Consider the following 16,682-nt stretch of genomic DNA (forward strand, 5'->3'; position numbering starts at 1 on the left):
CCATCGACTCTATCCCGAAAAGGGATCCGGCGCCTGACGGGCATGACGCAGCGCTGGCGCCCCCGCGCGCCAGACGAGGCGGAGCTAGCACTGGCAGTTGCCGTCATCGGCGAGCGGAGGAGGGAGGGACGGGGCCGGTCGACGTGACCGCGGCGCAGGCGGGCGAGACGCGCGCTCCAGGCCTCGCCGCCTCGGGGGGGCGGCGCGCGCGCCACCATGCATGGGCAATGATGGTGGCGCCGGCCGGGCGACTGGCGAGACCGCCCGACGTGACGCAACTCACACTCGCGTCCCGTCCGGCCGCCGGGTGACCGGCCGACGGGACGGTTGGACTCGGTCGCTGGATGAGCGCGGCAGGTACCAGCATCTACGACGCTGTCCCCCGCGTGCAGCGGCAGCTCGCCGTCTCGTCCGGGGACAAATGCGGTCAGGTAGGCTAAGCCACCACCTAGGCCAGTAGTAGTAATGAATGGGAGCTAGCGGCACCTTGGAATAAAGCCGAAGGAGGACAACCGTGGTGAACAGTGCGCGCCAGCGTGCCATTCTCGCGCGCGTCAAGGTCACCCAACGTTCAGCAAGTACAGGGACGGACGCGAAAACAGTAGCGAGCCACTGGTATAAACGCTGCCTACCGATACTTTCCTCCTCATGCATCTGTCGTGACAAAGGTTTCGGCGCAGCTAGCGTACGTGCAACGGCCGTGCACGAGGCCGAGACCTTCGTTGCATTGCGCGCACGGGGATACAAAAAGGTCAGCACGTATGCTACCAGCAAACCACCTCGGTTCCAAAATTGCTGCATCTGCAGCTCGTTACACTGCCGCATCGGTCTCTCTCTCTCGCGCGCATGCTAAAATCCGATCCGTACGTATTTTGTACTTTGTATACGTGGGATGTATATCACTTTGTACTTTGTAGTCTATATATATGGAAAATGGGAGATTTTGACCAATGACGACCTTATGACTCGATCACACATTATAGTTTGCAAAGTTTAGTTGATTTGAGTTATTATAATAGAATATGTTCACCTTTGGTTTGTAAAGTGATTAAATGTGAAACCTTGTTACAAGTGTGTTAGGGTTGTTTGGATGTTTTAGCACTGTCACATCGGATGTTCGAATGCTAATTAGGAGGACTAAATATAAGCTAATTATAAAACTAATAGTAGAACCCCTAGGCTAAATCGTGAGACGAATCTATTAAGCCTAATTAATCCATCATTAGCGAATGGTTACTGTAGCACCATATTATCAAATCATGGACTAATTAGGCTTAATAGATTCATCTCGCGATTTAGACTAGGGGTTATGCAATTAGTTTTGTAATTAGCCTATGTTTAATACTACTAATTAGTATCCAAACATTTGATGTGACAGGGAACTAAAGTTTAGCCCATGCCTCCCAAACACCCCTTAGAATGCATCTATGCGGGTATGTGTGGGCATGGGTGTGATTTGAAGGAAAAGTGTTCTTCATTTCAACTCACACCTACGCGCACGTGGCCGACCGACCTCCATTGCATTGCACACAGGGATTAGGGATCCAAAGGTTACTTGTCAATACGCATGTTACTGGAGCAATCCGATCTGTGCGTATCCGCAGCTCCTTGCATTGCCACGATTTTTTCTCTCTTTCTGATCGCTCAAATCCGATCTGTGCGTATTTTTCATACTACTCTCGATCCGCATCATGCACGAACCTTTTGGATCGGACGATCGCGGTCTCAACTATACAACCTGATACATATGCAACTATATATGATATTATATTTGACCAATGACAACCTTATGAAAAGTGTTCTTCCTTTTAACTCTTTAACCTAAAATATCTTCTTAAGGTCTTTTCATCGGCAATGAAAACTTTTCAAGCATAAAAATGTTGTTCAAATCACATAATTTTAACACACAACCTAATCAAAATGCTTGGGAACGTCTATATATTACCTGCGTGTTTTAGACTTGCAACAAACGATTTTTTTTCAAATCACCTAATTTTAACACACCGTACTGGCTTAGATTAGATCTAATTTGTTATACAAAAAGAAAAAAAAACATGTGCTATTTTAGGGTACAACAGGAAAACAAATTATGCCACATCATCATCCGAAAAATTTGGAAAAAGGAAAAGGTGTGTATTTGTGACATGTGGCCAATGATTTAGGCCTGGTTTGGTTCCTGACTTATTTTTAAGTACCCGTCACATCGAATGTTTGGATACTAATTAGTCCATGATTTGACAATGTGTTGCTACAGTAAACATTTGCTAATGATGGATTAGTTAGGTTTAATAGATTCGTCTCGCCGTTTAGCCTCCACTTACGTAATGGGTTTTGTAAATAGTCTACGTTTAATACCCCTAATTAGTGTCTAAACATTCGATGTGACACGTGCTTAAAAATAAGCAAAGGAACCAAACAGGCCCTTAGTTGCATCTCATTTGGTTTCATGAAATTTAATTCCTTTTAAAAACAATTGTATATACCCAGGAAAAAGATAGTAGAAGTTGAGGTGAGCACGTATGCTTCGTCAACGTATACGGGTATACTACAACTACAAGACCATGATCAGAAGTCACGTAACGCTGACGAGTGGGTCCCACGCCCGCAGTCCCCTCCCACCCTCCTCGAGTCGTGGCTCCGCGGCTTCTCGCCGCCGTCGCGCGTGGTGATCTGCGCCGTCCACGACATTGCATCGAGCACCCCCGCCGGCGGCATTGCCCCCCACACTCGGACACTCCAATGGGCCGAAAGAGCAAGAAGGGTGGCGGCGGCAGCAGGAAGCCGCCCCGCCCGGAGGGGGGCGCGCCGCCGCCGCCGCCGCCGACTAACGCGGACTGGGACGACTCCACCGCCGCCTTCCGGAAGGAGGCCGAGTCCGCGATCCGCGCCCGGTCCGACGACGGCGGGGTGGCGGCGGCACGCCTCGCGGACCGCCACCCGGCGTCGCCCCTCGCGCACCACGTCCTCGGCGACGCGCGCGCCACGGCCGCGCGGGCGGGCGACGCGGTCCCGGCGCTCCGCCGCGCCGCGGAGCTCGCCCCGCGGTGCCCTGGGATCGCCGCCACGCTCGCCTCCGCGCTCCTCTACGCGCGCCGGCCCGGCGAGGCCCTCGCGGAGTGCGCGCGCGCGCTCGCCGTGGCGGACCCCACCGACCCGGCCCTGCACGCCGCCGCCTCCCGCCGCGGCGGCCTCATGGCGCCGAGCCCACAGGCGCGCGTCGCGGCGGCGCGGGAGCGGCTCCTCGGGCTCCGCGCCGACGCGGAGGCCCTGGAGGCCGCGGGGGCTCGCCACGCCGCCGCGCCGCTCCCGCCGGTGATGGCGCCGACGAAGATGAACTGCTGCTGCCGCCACGCCACCAAGCGGAGCGCGTTGACCGACGACGACCTGCGCCGCTTTCTCACGGTGAGCTTCGACGACCTGACGGCGCACTGCGACCAAACGGGCGCCGTGCATCTGCTCACCAGGGCAGTGGAGTTCGCCAAGGCCACAAAGGCGTGGGCGTACTGGCTGTGCCCTGTTTGCGACAATGTTTTCTTGGACGCAAACTCATTCATGTCACATGTCGAGGGTGAGTACATTCATGAACTCCAAGAATTGCAGCCATTGATGCCCAAAAGAGCAACCTTGGATACCGAAGAGATTCAGTATTCCTTGAAGTGGACGTCATTTGATGAGATGGGAGAAGAAGACCCTGACCGAAGAAAGGTCCTGGACAAGATCAAGGAGGTTTTTTCTTGTCTCAATACATTTAAGGCTCTCCCTGTTAGTCTTATGGACAGGGTCATCAAGTTAGCAAGAGGCAGGTCCAAGAAACCATTGCCATATTGCGTTCCTTCCTGTGTCACCTCGTTGGATTCCAGGGAACTTCAGAGGCTCGTGAAACCATTGGAACAGCTGCTTAACCATTTATCCAGAGGCTGGGAATTTGTGAGGGTTTTGGGTAATGAAGGGAAGAGCAAGGGTCGGTCTGAGATCATATCTCTGGTCCAAGATGGGAGCTTATTATTATCTTTGGACGCTGAGCAGATTGTTTCAAGAAAAAAGGATGGTTCTTGCGAGAAGGATGCAGTGTTTAGATGGCTATTAAATTCTCTGGAAGAGGTAGCGATGCCATGGACCAGCTTGAGGCAGAAGTGTGTTCATCATGGAAACGAAGTCTTAGAAAGGATATGTGAAATATCAGATTCATTGCTGAGGCAATCGAATCTGAAGTGTGCTGCAAAGGAGAAAAATCATAGGGGTTATTCCCTTACGGAGGTCCTTACTTTGCATTTCAATGGTACTTATGTTTCGATTTACAGCTTAGTGTGGGTTGCATGCAATGAAACATGGGGGAGTTATGTCTTTTAGACAGTGTAGAATAGAGGGAAGTTTCGATATATATTACTAGTAAACAGAGAAAATGCATCTCGCTTTCCTCAATCCTTGTTGATTAATCTTCAGTTTTTTCCTGGCAAACATGCAGGCGGAATCTATAGATGTTGAGATGTTGCTATTGGATAATGAAGTGGGCTATTTAAAGAATAAACTTGTTGAAGTCTGTACGTTTGATTACAGTGCTGCCATTTTGCCTCTTATTAGGGCCTATATATGGGTTAGTGTAGTGCTTGTCTAGCTTATTTTTACAATTATCACATGCTTTTTATCATTTTATAATTGCTTGAATCCTTGTATTCATGTTCAACAGGTTAAGTTAAATAGTTCTCCTGGAGAAGACTTGAGGAACGGCGTTGATAAAGATGCTGTTGACAATGGAGATGGTTTGGATAGTCTGCATGGTGAATCTTTATTCGAAGATAAAATTCCAGACACTGATTCAGATATGCGTTTTACGTTCAGTAGGACAGATGATTGTGAAAACTCCTCGCTCTCACAATCAGGTGCAACTGCAAACATCTCTCTTAATTTGTTTTTACTTATTTCTGATCAGCTTTTTTCTATGAGATCCAAACACCAAACAGAAAAGGGCTTCTGAGTAGCATCACTTGTGCAAAACCATACGAGCAAGCTATATAAATATATATTTCCACAGCCATGTGGTAGATGTAAAGAAATATTAATCTTGTCTATTCTAAATGGCATCTATCATTATTTATTATTCTGTTCTTTACCATAAACTCATGAAGAACTTACTTCGCTTGACCAACAACATTGCAAACAGATAGCTCAAACTATTCTACTTTCGAAACTGAAAGCTTTTCAGTCGACTGTGGAGTGACCACTGTACTGCACATTACTGCTGACGATCTGCAGTTTCTTATTGTTACTCTTCGGGTAATTAATTTTTTTCATTCTTCTTTCAAAACATTCAATATATAGGTGTTTCTCCTCTAACAAAGATATTCTAATATTACTGCAGGCATTGTGGCATTTGAGGGAATTCCATGATAGGTTCCTGAATATGCCACTTGTACTGCCTCATTTTACTGTTGAAGTCCACTGCATTGCCTGTCTTTTGGGAAAAGTATTTAATGCATGGGACAATGAGAAAGACTATGGAGTCACTACTTTTCCAAGTGATGTAAGAACTGCTTTCAGTGATATTTTGAACGAACGGAATCTTTTTGGGAAGGTTTGTTCCTTTCACATTTTATTTGTCACTGCTTCTGTTATCCTAAGTGGAGCCTCTGCAAAAGAATATGTGGTCCAGCATTTCTTTGGTGCTAACTACTAGATAGATGCCTGGAAGAGGTTATGATCAAAGTAGCAATGGACCCTTCATTTGGTTCATTTGTGATTCTGATAGAAGCTAACTAGTTCAATTTTATTATTTGTTTGTAGGAAGGTGTGAACATTGCATCAGAAATTGTATCAACAATCTTTGAGTCATTGCACAAGTCACATGCTTCCCTGCAGTCTGACAACGCAACTTTTGAACACCGAGCAATAAGCACAACGAGATGTCTCGATTACGTATGTGTAGCACATAATGTTTTTGGTTTGCCCATTAGAGAACAAAAGAAATGCAACTGCCTGAATGAATCCTGCGAAGGAAAGGAGCACACTACATTTTTCCACAGCGTTGATGTCAGTGCAATTCAAGCAATGGAGGTAAACAGCACTTTGTCGTATTTGATGCCCTCATGTGGAAAATACTAATTTCGGTCTCATATTTTGTTGATTGCTAAGATGAAATCACTTGGTCAGCTTCTGAGAGATGCGGACAAGAAGATGCAGTATGACAGTGAGACCTGCCCATGTGGGAATAAAAATGAGCGTTCTCTTCAATCTGCACCTCCTATTTTCGCTATTGGTACAGTTGCTTGTTCCGTGTATTATTTTCTATGTTAAGATGCAAAAGAAGGAAAGGCAAAGCAAGAAACTATACAGGACTAGTGCTTTTGATGCAATGTTCGAATATTGCAGTTCCATACAAAATCAGGCTATCATATAACCAGTACAATGATATTCCAAACTTGTGTTTCCATTACCACAATAATTAAATTTAATGACAAAACATTCTTTCTTGACAATAATTTTCAACTTTACATTGCCAACTTTATCTTTCTCTTTGTACCATTGTTGCAGTTTTTAACTGGGCAGTTGACAAGGAAAGCCACATAGACATGTCAGACGTAATGATGAGCATAACCACACCATTGCAGTTCGACGTACTTTATGAAGTCCTCCGTCGAGAAGATTATAATCTAGCTACAGCTGTATGTCCTAAGAGAACCTCCTGTTTTTCATACTTGTTATTTAATTCCTCTGTTCATGAATTCTCACGTCTGCAGTGTTATCCTCTAAATATATATGCTATGCACTTTAGGTTGTGAGCTCTATTGGGAGAGAACGGGAGAAATTTCAAATGCCTTGCTAATCCTTAACATTTATTAGCCTAAATGTGTCTAGCTCTATATAATAAAATGGACTGCTGGCCTCTGTGCTTCGTAGTTTCATTTCAAAATATGCATGGAGTTGTACACCTGTTCATATTTGACCAGTTTATAATAGGCACACAATCTTACTTTGTAATCAGGTATGCTGTGTTGAGGAGGAACATATCTGCTTTGCCCGGAAAGAGGGAAAATGGATCATATATGGAAGCAAGACAATAGAGGCATGAGTTCTTGATTAAAGTTTCACCTTTTTGTTTTTCCTTGTATTGCTCATGATTTTTTCTTGTATTTTCAGTTTGCAGATTCTTGGGAGAGTTTACTCAATCAGTATCGCCATAGGAGTCTCCGACCCCAAATACTTTTCTTTGACTCTGTCAGATGTAGAAGTATTCATTGATCACTGCTGCTGAAGCTATTTCCTCATTTGATTGAGGTAGCATTCATATGGGATAGATGCAAAATCGATTTGGTGCCACAGCCTTTTGTACATCCTTGTCTAATTCTAATTAGATATTTAGGCCCCATTTGGCTGAATCTTGGGCCAGGTTTGTGGGCTTCAGAGTGCAATTTCTCGAGAAGTTGGCTGCAAGAGAAGCTAAGATCTCAAAGTGTTTGGTCTGAATTGCAACTTTGAAGCAATTTTGCTTGGAATACAATGAGCATTAAAAGATGCTTTTGTACATAGTAGAACCCTAATTTATTTAAAATATGATCTTGTTTGTGTTTATAGTATTACTGAGAAAAATGATTAGACAAATTCACTTATTTGAAAGGAAATTACATTTAGCATGCCATAATTAAAATAAACTGCATGTGATAAACAAAACTCTTAAAAATATACTGCTTTGTGGCTAGATATGGGCTCTCCTGCAAAGAAGCAGCAACGACTTCTGATTTTTACTTCAAAGTACTCCTAACAAGTAATATACTCCAAACAAAATAGAAATTCACAAGATGAAGCCAAAAGACGAAGATTAAGTCTGGATTTTTAAAAAAATAGAGTAATTTTGGAATATCTGCTTCTCCTAGTAAACACACCATTAACAATAACGAGCACTAATATTTCATCTATAATAATATCATCATATGATTTATAGACAATGGTGGTAAGACCATGCTATTATTAAAATAACACCTATTAGAAAAGTAGTGTTATAATTATGCATATGTGAAAAGTATCATATTTGGTTTGTTTGGTGGAGACTCCAAAATGTAATTACAACCACTTGAGATCAACTATATAGCTATCCTTGTAAAATTATAACTTGATTAACAGCCATCCTTGTAGAATTATAACTTTTGACTAACATACGAGGAATTAGTTGACTTTGAAAAAAGAATAAATATATATACCAAATTTGATGTGAAGATAACTGTCACCTAGATGAGGATCATACCTTTAGCACCTCCATAGTCACAAATGATTATATTTTCTTTAGTCTCTTCTAGAATTGTGCAATGCTCTTTATATATATCTCGGATTATGTGAAGTAGCTTATATGTATGTCTAACATATAACGTAAAGATAAAAGAGCAACAATGGAAATTCCTAAAAATAACATTTGTTAGGTTACAACTATGCAACTAGCTACAACAAACAAATATCAAGAAATGTCTAATTTTGCTACATTGCTCCAGAAAAGAACTAAGCAAAAGTTGTAATGCACATAATAAGATTTGTCTGTTTAATTCTCTACCACATTTTAGTATGATCATATAATTTTTAATTTTACTGTACAGCTCAGGCACTGTGGAGATCCAAAATAAATATGACAAAACCTCATGAAATGTGAGCAAGCCGGCCCATTAACATAAAGAGCACATGACATGCAATCTGTAGCAGGTGAAAAATTCACGTTTGCTTCATTTTTACCTAGAAAAAAGACTTTTAGCAAGAGTTGATTATGCTCTTGCGATTTGTCCACCGTTAAGTTCTCTACCAAATTTTAGTATGCCCAAATTTTAGCACATCGTACAGCTCAGGCATTGTAGAAATTTAGAGGAGCAAAAATGATTATGTTGAAACTTATGAAATATGTCTATTAAAATAAAGGCACGTCCACTCCATAATAGATGAACAATTCCTTTTTACCTCATCACTCACAAAAAGGCTTAGCGAAAGTTGATAATGCTCATAAGATTCATCTGTGGTTTAATTCTCTACCAAATTCTAGTATGCCAATGCAATTTTAGCACTACTAAAGCACATCACTATACAGTTCACACAACACGGTCATCCAAACAAGCACAAAATGATTGCGGATGCTTTGTCTTCCCAGCGGAAACAACGGACATGCTAGGTGACAACCACGCATTGGAGGACATTTCAACAACTGCACATTGAAGGATAGACCACATGAAATGCTCTAGACTAACAAGCTTTGTATCACAATAACTTTGAAATTACATATCAAACATACTCCTACGAACTATTGTTTTACAAGTATGTAGGCAGCTAGCATCACAGCCTAGCAAAGCACTGGAAGTAGTCTAACTGACTAGTGGGCCTAAGAGAATCACAATAACAAAAACCGCCAGCCCTGGACCCACATCGACTATGCATCTTCCCTCCCAATCTTGTGAGGAAAAGTTGTGCTACCCATAAGATTTGCATGCCGTTTAATTCTCTACCACATTCGTCTATATAATTTCAGCACTGCTAAATCACACAATACAACTTTCTGTAGAAATCCAAAATGAATATGACGGAACCTCATCAAATGTGGGTAGGCCTGTTTGCACAAATAGTGCATGGCATTCACCGGGTATTTAGGTGAACAATTCATGTTTGTTTTAATTCACCGGGTAGTTAGTTGATAAAGCTCCTGACATTTGTCGCGTCCATTGTTCAATTCTCTCACCAATTTTTAGCACTCCTACTGTTCAATTCCCTACCAATTTTTAGCACTCCTAAAGCTCATCACAGAAGCGCGGAAATTCAAGCGAGCAAAATGGATCAGAAAGGCATCCCGTGCACTCCATGTAGATGAACGTACGATGTTCATGTTTGCTTCATTGCTCATGAAAAGGCTTAGTAAAAAGTTGATAACGCTCACAAGATTTTCGGCTACGGTTTAGTTCTGGTATACCCACACAGTTTTAGCTAGCACCGGTAAAGCGCATCACTGTACAGGAATCCAGGCGAGCACAAACTGAGGGCGTTTTCGGAAACAATGGATGGGCTGGATGACAACTGCATGAAGACTCCAGAACTAACAAGCTTTAATTTTGTATCACAATTTATATTATCTTTCTAAATTACATACCAAATATACTTCTTTTAACCACAAGTATTTTAGGCAGCTAGCATCAAGGCTGGCTAGTGCAAGTGCTATGACTGACTGGTGGGCCCAAGAGAATCCCATCAACCAAACCCCAGCCCTGGACCCACATCAACCTCCCATCGTCCTTCCCCCAAATCTAGTGAGCGCGATAAACCCCCCATCATTCTCGGCGGCGGCCAGCACGGCAGGACCACCACCAGGCCCCACCACCATCTTCCACGGCGTCACTATAAAATCCCCATCCGCCCTCCCTTCGCCTCGACGCCTCCACCGAAACCAAAACCCCCGAGCTCCGCCGCCCCACGCCTCGCCGCGCGCGGGCGTTTCCCCGAACACCTCGCGCGCGCCCCCTACAGACTCCCGCGCCTCCACCCCCGGGATGGCCGACGCGGACGCGGGCGCGGACGCGGCCGCAGCAGCCGAGGCCGTCCGCGAGGTGGCCACGGAGATCCTGCTCATCGACCACGACGGCCAAATGGACGCGGCGCTCGCCCGCGCCCGCGCCCTCATGCTCGCGAACCAGGGCTCGGCGGTCGCGCACCGCCTCCTGGGCGAGCTCCACTACTCCGCCGCCGTGCGCGCAGCCTGCGGCGAGGGCACCCCGGGGGAACGCAAGGCCGCGGCGGCGCCGCACCTCCGCGTCGCCCGCGACGCGCTCGCCGAGGCGCGCCGCCTCGCCCCGGACTGCGTCGACGTCGCCGCCGCGCTCGGCGACGCGCTCGCGGCGTCCCGGATGTACGCCGAGGCCGAGGCCGAGTTCCGCCGCGCGCAGACCATCCGCCGCCCCTCCGACCCAGCCCTCCACAACGCCGCCTACGGCATGTACGAGGGCTACGAGCACGAGCGCGACCCGGCCTTCGCGGGCGAGAGGGTCAGGGAGGCCAGGGGGCGCGCTCGCGCCTCCTACGCGCGCATGACGGTCGAGGAGCTCCTCCCCATCGCCGTCCGGAAGGTGCTCGACGCCGGCAGGCAGCTCGGCGCGGCGGAGGGCCGCAAGCGCGCCAAGCTCGTCGCCGAGACCTTCCCCAACCTGGCGCGCGCGCAGCACCTCCAGGCGTACATGGACCTGGAGTTCGTGCGCAGCCTCGACGCCGCCATCGACAAGCGCCCGTTCCTGCGCCGCACCCTGGCCATGGCTGAGCGCGCGGCGCGGGCGTTCCCCAGATCGCCGGTGATCGCCTCCTTCCACGCGAGGCTCCTCTTCGTCCTGGGCGAGTACGACGCCGCGGAGCGCGAGTGCCGCCGCGCGCTCGACATGAAGGAGCCCGATGACCCGCAGATGGACTGCATCCCGGCCTGGTCCATCGGCGGGGAGAACCGCGGGGCGAGGCTGGTCTCGCTGGCCTGCGAGTTCCACGAGCTGCTGAACAAGATCCTGGTGGCGGCCAGCGATTACTGGGACTCCATGAGCGGTGAGAGCCAGCGCGACGGCTTCCTCCGGTTGAGGTTCGATGTGCTGCAGGACGAGTACAGGAAGGTTGATCGGTCGTGTGCGTTCGCCATGTCCGACGTGCGGAGCTTTGTCGAGGAACACAAGGCTTGGAGGTTCTGGGATTGCCCCATTTGTGATCGCAAGAAGTTTGTGGAATCTGGTCTGCTGCTGTCACACATGTGCAACAAGCACCCAAGGGCAGTCCTGCCACGGCTGCAATCTCTTTTGGATCGAACAACACTCGGTGACGAAGCACTAGAGAGTGATGATTCTCTGGATGGGGTGACTTTCTGTGAAGATTCAGCCGAGCAAGACATGATCTGCTTCAGCAAGAGCAGTGATGTATTCAAATGGTTGTTCTACGCACCTTCAAGTGGAGTAGGAGCAAAGCCATTTCCTGAATTACTAGAACAGAAGCGTGAGAAAGGATGTATGCTTCTTGAGAGCATTAAGGACAAATTGAAGACTCTGCCTGCAGATAAATCTAGTACTGAGGTTCGACAATTTTTGCATGACTTTGACTCAACATGATTTTGATTCAGCATTTCTTCTTTAGATGAATTCTTGTATTGGTAGTGTTAATGAGACTCATGTTTCACTATTTTTGCATTGCAGTTTTCAGAGGCTCTTCCTAGGATCCGAGAGTTGTGGAACGAATTTCTCAAAGCTTCTGTGTTGGATTATCGAGGAGCCATTCTGACACTTGCAAGATCATTCCTATGGGTTTGTATCTCTGAATTTGCTTGTTTAAGTCAAGTGATACAGCTGTTTGCTCATATTGTATACGGATAACCATCTGCAGAGAGAATTAAAGAAATGCATGACTGAAGATCCAGAATTAGCTGCTAAGAAGATTAGTGCTACTGATATTGATGCCGTATTCACTAAAGAAGTTGAGCCATCCCGTGCAGAGGAGGATCGCGAAACAGGGGACAATAAACAGGTAAAGATCTAGATGAAGGTTGTTTCTGCTAATTTCACTTGTTCCTAAATGATAACACCAAGGGTATTCGATCTTTCGACCAGTCCTTAGTTGTATTATTGTCTCGTTAGTTGATGCAACTAAAACAATAGAGGTAAAGTACAGCACAACAGAGTTCGTTTCAGTCCTACTGTCTCATTAGGTAAAATGAAAGAGAAATAGAAGTACTGACACAAGGAATTTCCTTTCAGCCTTCCCAAGCAGATGGGGCTCTAATGGTCAGTGGAGATTATGAAGAAAGGTAATTGTTATTATTCTTGACTGCTTGTCCTGTTCATAGCTTTCATTGATGTTGTCTTGTTCAGTACTTCAACAGACTGCCTCTATCTTTTTATGTTGCTGATCGCAACTACACACTAATGAATGAGCTACATAACATTATTTAGGATTGTCTAGAGTAGAAAGGGGTGCTCCATACACATTTGTTGTATAACAAAGCACCTTGTCCGGTGGTGCCTATTCATAATACTGGAGTATTCGTTATTGTTGCACAGGACTTTCTGTTACACTTCTAAAGACACAATGTTGTTCTTATTATTTTCGCTAAATGTGCTTTTTACAAAAAAAACATTCAAGTCCAAGAAAATTATTTACATTTTCTAGAATTGTATTGGCATTTGCTACACTTGATCATATTCTTGCTAAATGTCTAGCGCAGATCACCATTTCCTCATAACACCCAACCTTTTCAGAAATTTATAAAGACTTCTATACATCCAAATAATCCCTTTTGTTTTGTCACCTGCTCAGCTCTTCAAGTTTCATTGTTGTTGCAGTGATGTTGATGTTAAAGATGAGAGTTATGAGAAGCCGGAAAACAATATGGAATCATCAGATCCGGCAATTAGTGTGGCAGAAGGCAATAATGACCTATATGCAAAATTGGATATATTGGACATTGATGCAAAGATCAGTGAGAATAATCAAGAAAGGTATGATGCTCTTATTTTATTCTGTTTTGTTTTTTCCTATTTGCTTTATACCTTATTCCAGAGTAAGTTACATGATGTCCTTTATCTAGTTTTGATTGATGTTGTCAAATGTCTAGTAGTTCAACGGAGTGTTTTTTAGGATCTTGATTGTATCTTTGTCAACGAATTCTCTTATTGATCATGATTACATCCTTAATGTAAGAACACCATATTAGTGAATTGTGCAGTACTTCGGTAGACTGCCGCCACTTTTTAACTTATTGATTGCGATTGTACACTTAGTGGATAAACAGCATAACAATATGTACGGTTTACAATAGAAAAAGGTTTTCTTTTTGTAATGCACGTATTTGTTGTCTAAAAGCATCTTGTCCAGTGGTTCCTATTGATAATATTGGAATATTTGCTAGTGTTAGGCTTCCTGCAACACTTCCAAAGACAGAAAACTTTTCATAGTTTTTTTTTGTCATGAGTGTGCTTTTCAGAAAAGTAGTTACAATCCAAGAGAACTATGAACTTTTCGCCCCTAAAATTTTGCATACGGGGATATTGTTTACCACAACACTCATGGGAAGTATTCACATGGGAAGTTTAGCTCCTCATCTATAAGGTTCAGTGCCATTTAACAGACAAGAAGTTTGATGCGCAGTTCGGTTACTAGCTTTTCAGGAATGGCTATGTTTGGTTTACTAGAATACTACCGAGTACTCTTGCAGTTGACCACATTCAATGTCTGATCTTGCGAAGCGAAACACCCACTACAGCTAACCATGTGCTCACAAAGTAGATCTTATTTCATCATCTGATTATGTGATAACCATTCACTGTTTTAGTTTAGAAGTTTTCTAGACTTGCATTCGAATATCCCATTTTACTGAATGTCATTCTCTCTACTACGTGTTGTGTAATTGTGTTTGCAATCTACTAAGCTCAAAGCATTCGCTACTGTTGCAGTGAGGTTCAGGTTGAAGGTGAGAGTTCTGTCGCCATGGTGACCAACACAGAATTGTCAGATCCAGCAACCAACATGGCGGAAAGCAGGAATGACCTTGACGCGAAATCCAATTTCTGACAGCTCGATCGTAGACTTCTGGTGCCGGCTCAGGTGGCCAAAATGGCCAGCAAACCTAGATATCAGTGCAGGATGGTGTAGGAAAAACAGTGCTTCTCACCTGTTAGGCATTCATTGTCTTGTAGGTTGTAGTTCGAACAGGAATAGGATATTGTGGACTAAGATGGGGTATACTTATCAGATGTATCATGTATGGTCGTTTGGACGCATGGGTCGTTCTTTAGCCTCGTGTCTAGATTGTGAGAACTGAGTAGTAGTAGTAGAAACATTATGCGGTTCATACTCCATGTAACAAATGATACAGGTCTGGAAGTGAATCAAATGAGGTTTACCAGATGCCATTCTGGCCACAAAATTTGATGCGTTCCTCGTGCGCCATCAAGGCGTCGATGATCTGAACCTTGGTCTTTCATGTTGAAGCTGAACGCTTGAAAAATGGCACGAGCAGGTACCAGCTCTTGGGTCCTGATGAAATTGCTGATTATGATACGCTGCGGCGCTGCCCCTAGTGAGAGGATTGATGGGAATTTGCTGGAACGAATCAGACTATAAAATGTCCCCTCATTTCTGTAGTCTCGCAGAACTTGCTATAAGATAATACAACCACGGTCTTTCTTCTGCATTTTGCTCAGGAACACACTGCTACCATTCTGAAATGATGGGAAGAAAACTGGTGGAATGTGCTGTTACGTTGCTTCTGGTGAATGTGACCAATTGTTTCAGAAGCAAATGTGAATTTTAATCTTTTGAAAGCTCCCCTGGAGAATGTGTCATCCACATGACAGAAGCACCCACAGCTGTATAACATGATACCCAAACCGAGGTGTAATGCACCGCAGCACTACGACATCCTCAATTCATCAGATCAACCAGAGCGCCAAGTACTTGCACTTCAAGCGCAATGTGTCCAACAGAATGAACACACTACTCAGGAACCAGCAAGCAACATTTCATGAGCTCCAAACAGCGCACACTATCAGGCAAATTTGAAAATGGCCAACAAAGGCAAGTGGCGGCACATAATAACATTTGGGAAGAAACATCATAAAAGCATAATTCATCAGAACTACCAAAAAGGCTCAAGATCCCCTCAAGGTGCATCTGGTAATCAACTAGGAATAGGCAAGATCCATCATAAGATAAATATCCTATTACACCGATCGATAATGCTTTCACGAAACTTTCTTTCAGTAGAAGAAACCGAGCACTTTGCCACCGACATTCTTCCTCCTGGCTTCCTCATGGTCCATGATGCCAGCAGAGGTTGTCAGGACAATGTATCCAAACTGCATGTCAAACAGAGAAAGCTGATGAGACTATACTGATACCAATATACACTGATGCAGATAGGAAACCTTGTTTTTTTTTTGCTGAGAAGTAACTGGACAACTAGTTTAGGGTGAAGAAAGGGACCTGACGAGATGGGAGCAGCCGGGCAGTCCACCCCTCGATCTCCTTCACGCCGACGTCGAAGCGAGGGCTGATCACCCCACACTTGTTGAGCCTCCCATTCAACTCAACCACAATCTTCCCCGCACGATGGTCATCAACATACTCAAACTCACCAATGTAGCCTACAGAAGAGATCAGCAGTCATGAATCCATCCTCCCAATTCCCAAACAATTACAGGTGAACGACAAACTAACCATGGCGTTGCATGACGATGAGGAACTTGATGATCACTTTTGAAGAGGGCCGGATCATGACTTGCCTCTTCCCACGCTTCTCTGCGTTGTACATACTCTTCAAAGCATCATTAAGGACGCTGACTCTCACCATCTTTGCCTAGCCTGCAGACATGTACAACAAATTTGTAAGATAAACATATGATGCAAAAAAAAGAAGGATTAGGTCAGTTATACAGATAATAGTGGCAAGCTATGAATTTGAATGGAAGTTAAACTAGAAAAGGGAGCATTTCTCAGATTTTAAGGAAAATAGGATCTATACAAGATGAAAGAGACATGTAGAAAACTATGACAATACATCAGAAATGAACAGATGAAACTGTATACACTACTCCCTCCGTTTCAAATTATTGGTCGTTTTGGCTTTTCTATCGTGCAGGGGGCTGCCACGCTGTAATCAATTTGCACCGACGCCGTGTGCAGCTACTGCTTGCTGCGCTTGTCCACCCACC

General features: G+C 45.0%; 2 protein-coding genes across 2 annotated transcripts in view; one reads left to right on the forward strand and one right to left on the reverse strand.

Annotated features, from left to right (window-relative positions):
• The first annotated feature begins 10,502 nt into the window (after positions 1-10,502).
• LOC101765117 lies at positions 10,503-14,541 on the forward strand. The gene is made up of 6 exons (XM_004980630.1): positions 10,503-12,050; positions 12,171-12,278; positions 12,358-12,498; positions 12,729-12,778; positions 13,314-13,469; positions 14,424-14,541. Exons 1-6 carry the CDS (start codon positions 10,503-10,505, stop codon positions 14,539-14,541), a joined length of 2,121 nt encoding a protein of 706 aa, XP_004980687.1.
• Positions 14,542-15,494: 953 nt separating this feature from the next.
• The window catches only part of LOC101783326 (40S ribosomal protein S15a-1), a 3,529-nt gene continuing 2,341 nt past the window's right edge, over positions 15,495-16,682 (reverse strand). Inside the window, exons 2-4 of the mRNA XM_004979553.3 lie at positions 16,189-16,332; positions 15,955-16,115; positions 15,495-15,827 (exon numbers count right to left, since the gene is read on the reverse strand). Of these exons, the coding sequence (XP_004979610.1) occupies positions 15,729-15,827; positions 15,955-16,115; positions 16,189-16,321 (393 nt within the window). The 5' untranslated portion in view covers positions 16,322-16,332 and the 3' untranslated portion in view covers positions 15,495-15,728. The remainder of the gene's footprint in view (positions 15,828-15,954; positions 16,116-16,188; positions 16,333-16,682) is intronic.

This window comes from Setaria italica, chromosome VIII (assembly GCF_000263155.2).
Source record: "Setaria italica strain Yugu1 chromosome VIII, Setaria_italica_v2.0, whole genome shotgun sequence".
Classification (NCBI taxonomy): Eukaryota; Viridiplantae; Streptophyta; class Magnoliopsida; order Poales; family Poaceae; genus Setaria; species Setaria italica.

Excerpts from the sequence above, each read along its gene's own strand:
- LOC101765117 (XM_004980630.1), top strand. The coding sequence starts at position 10,503 with ATGGCCGACGCGGACGCGGGCGCGGACGCGGCCGCAGCAGCCGAGGCC. Across the intron at positions 12,051-12,170 it reads CAGATAAATCTAGTACTGAG|TTTTCAGAGGCTCTTCCTAG; the intron begins GTTCGACAATTT and ends TTTGCATTGCAG. Across the intron at positions 12,499-12,728 it reads AAACAGGGGACAATAAACAG|CCTTCCCAAGCAGATGGGGC; the intron begins GTAAAGATCTAG and ends ATTTCCTTTCAG.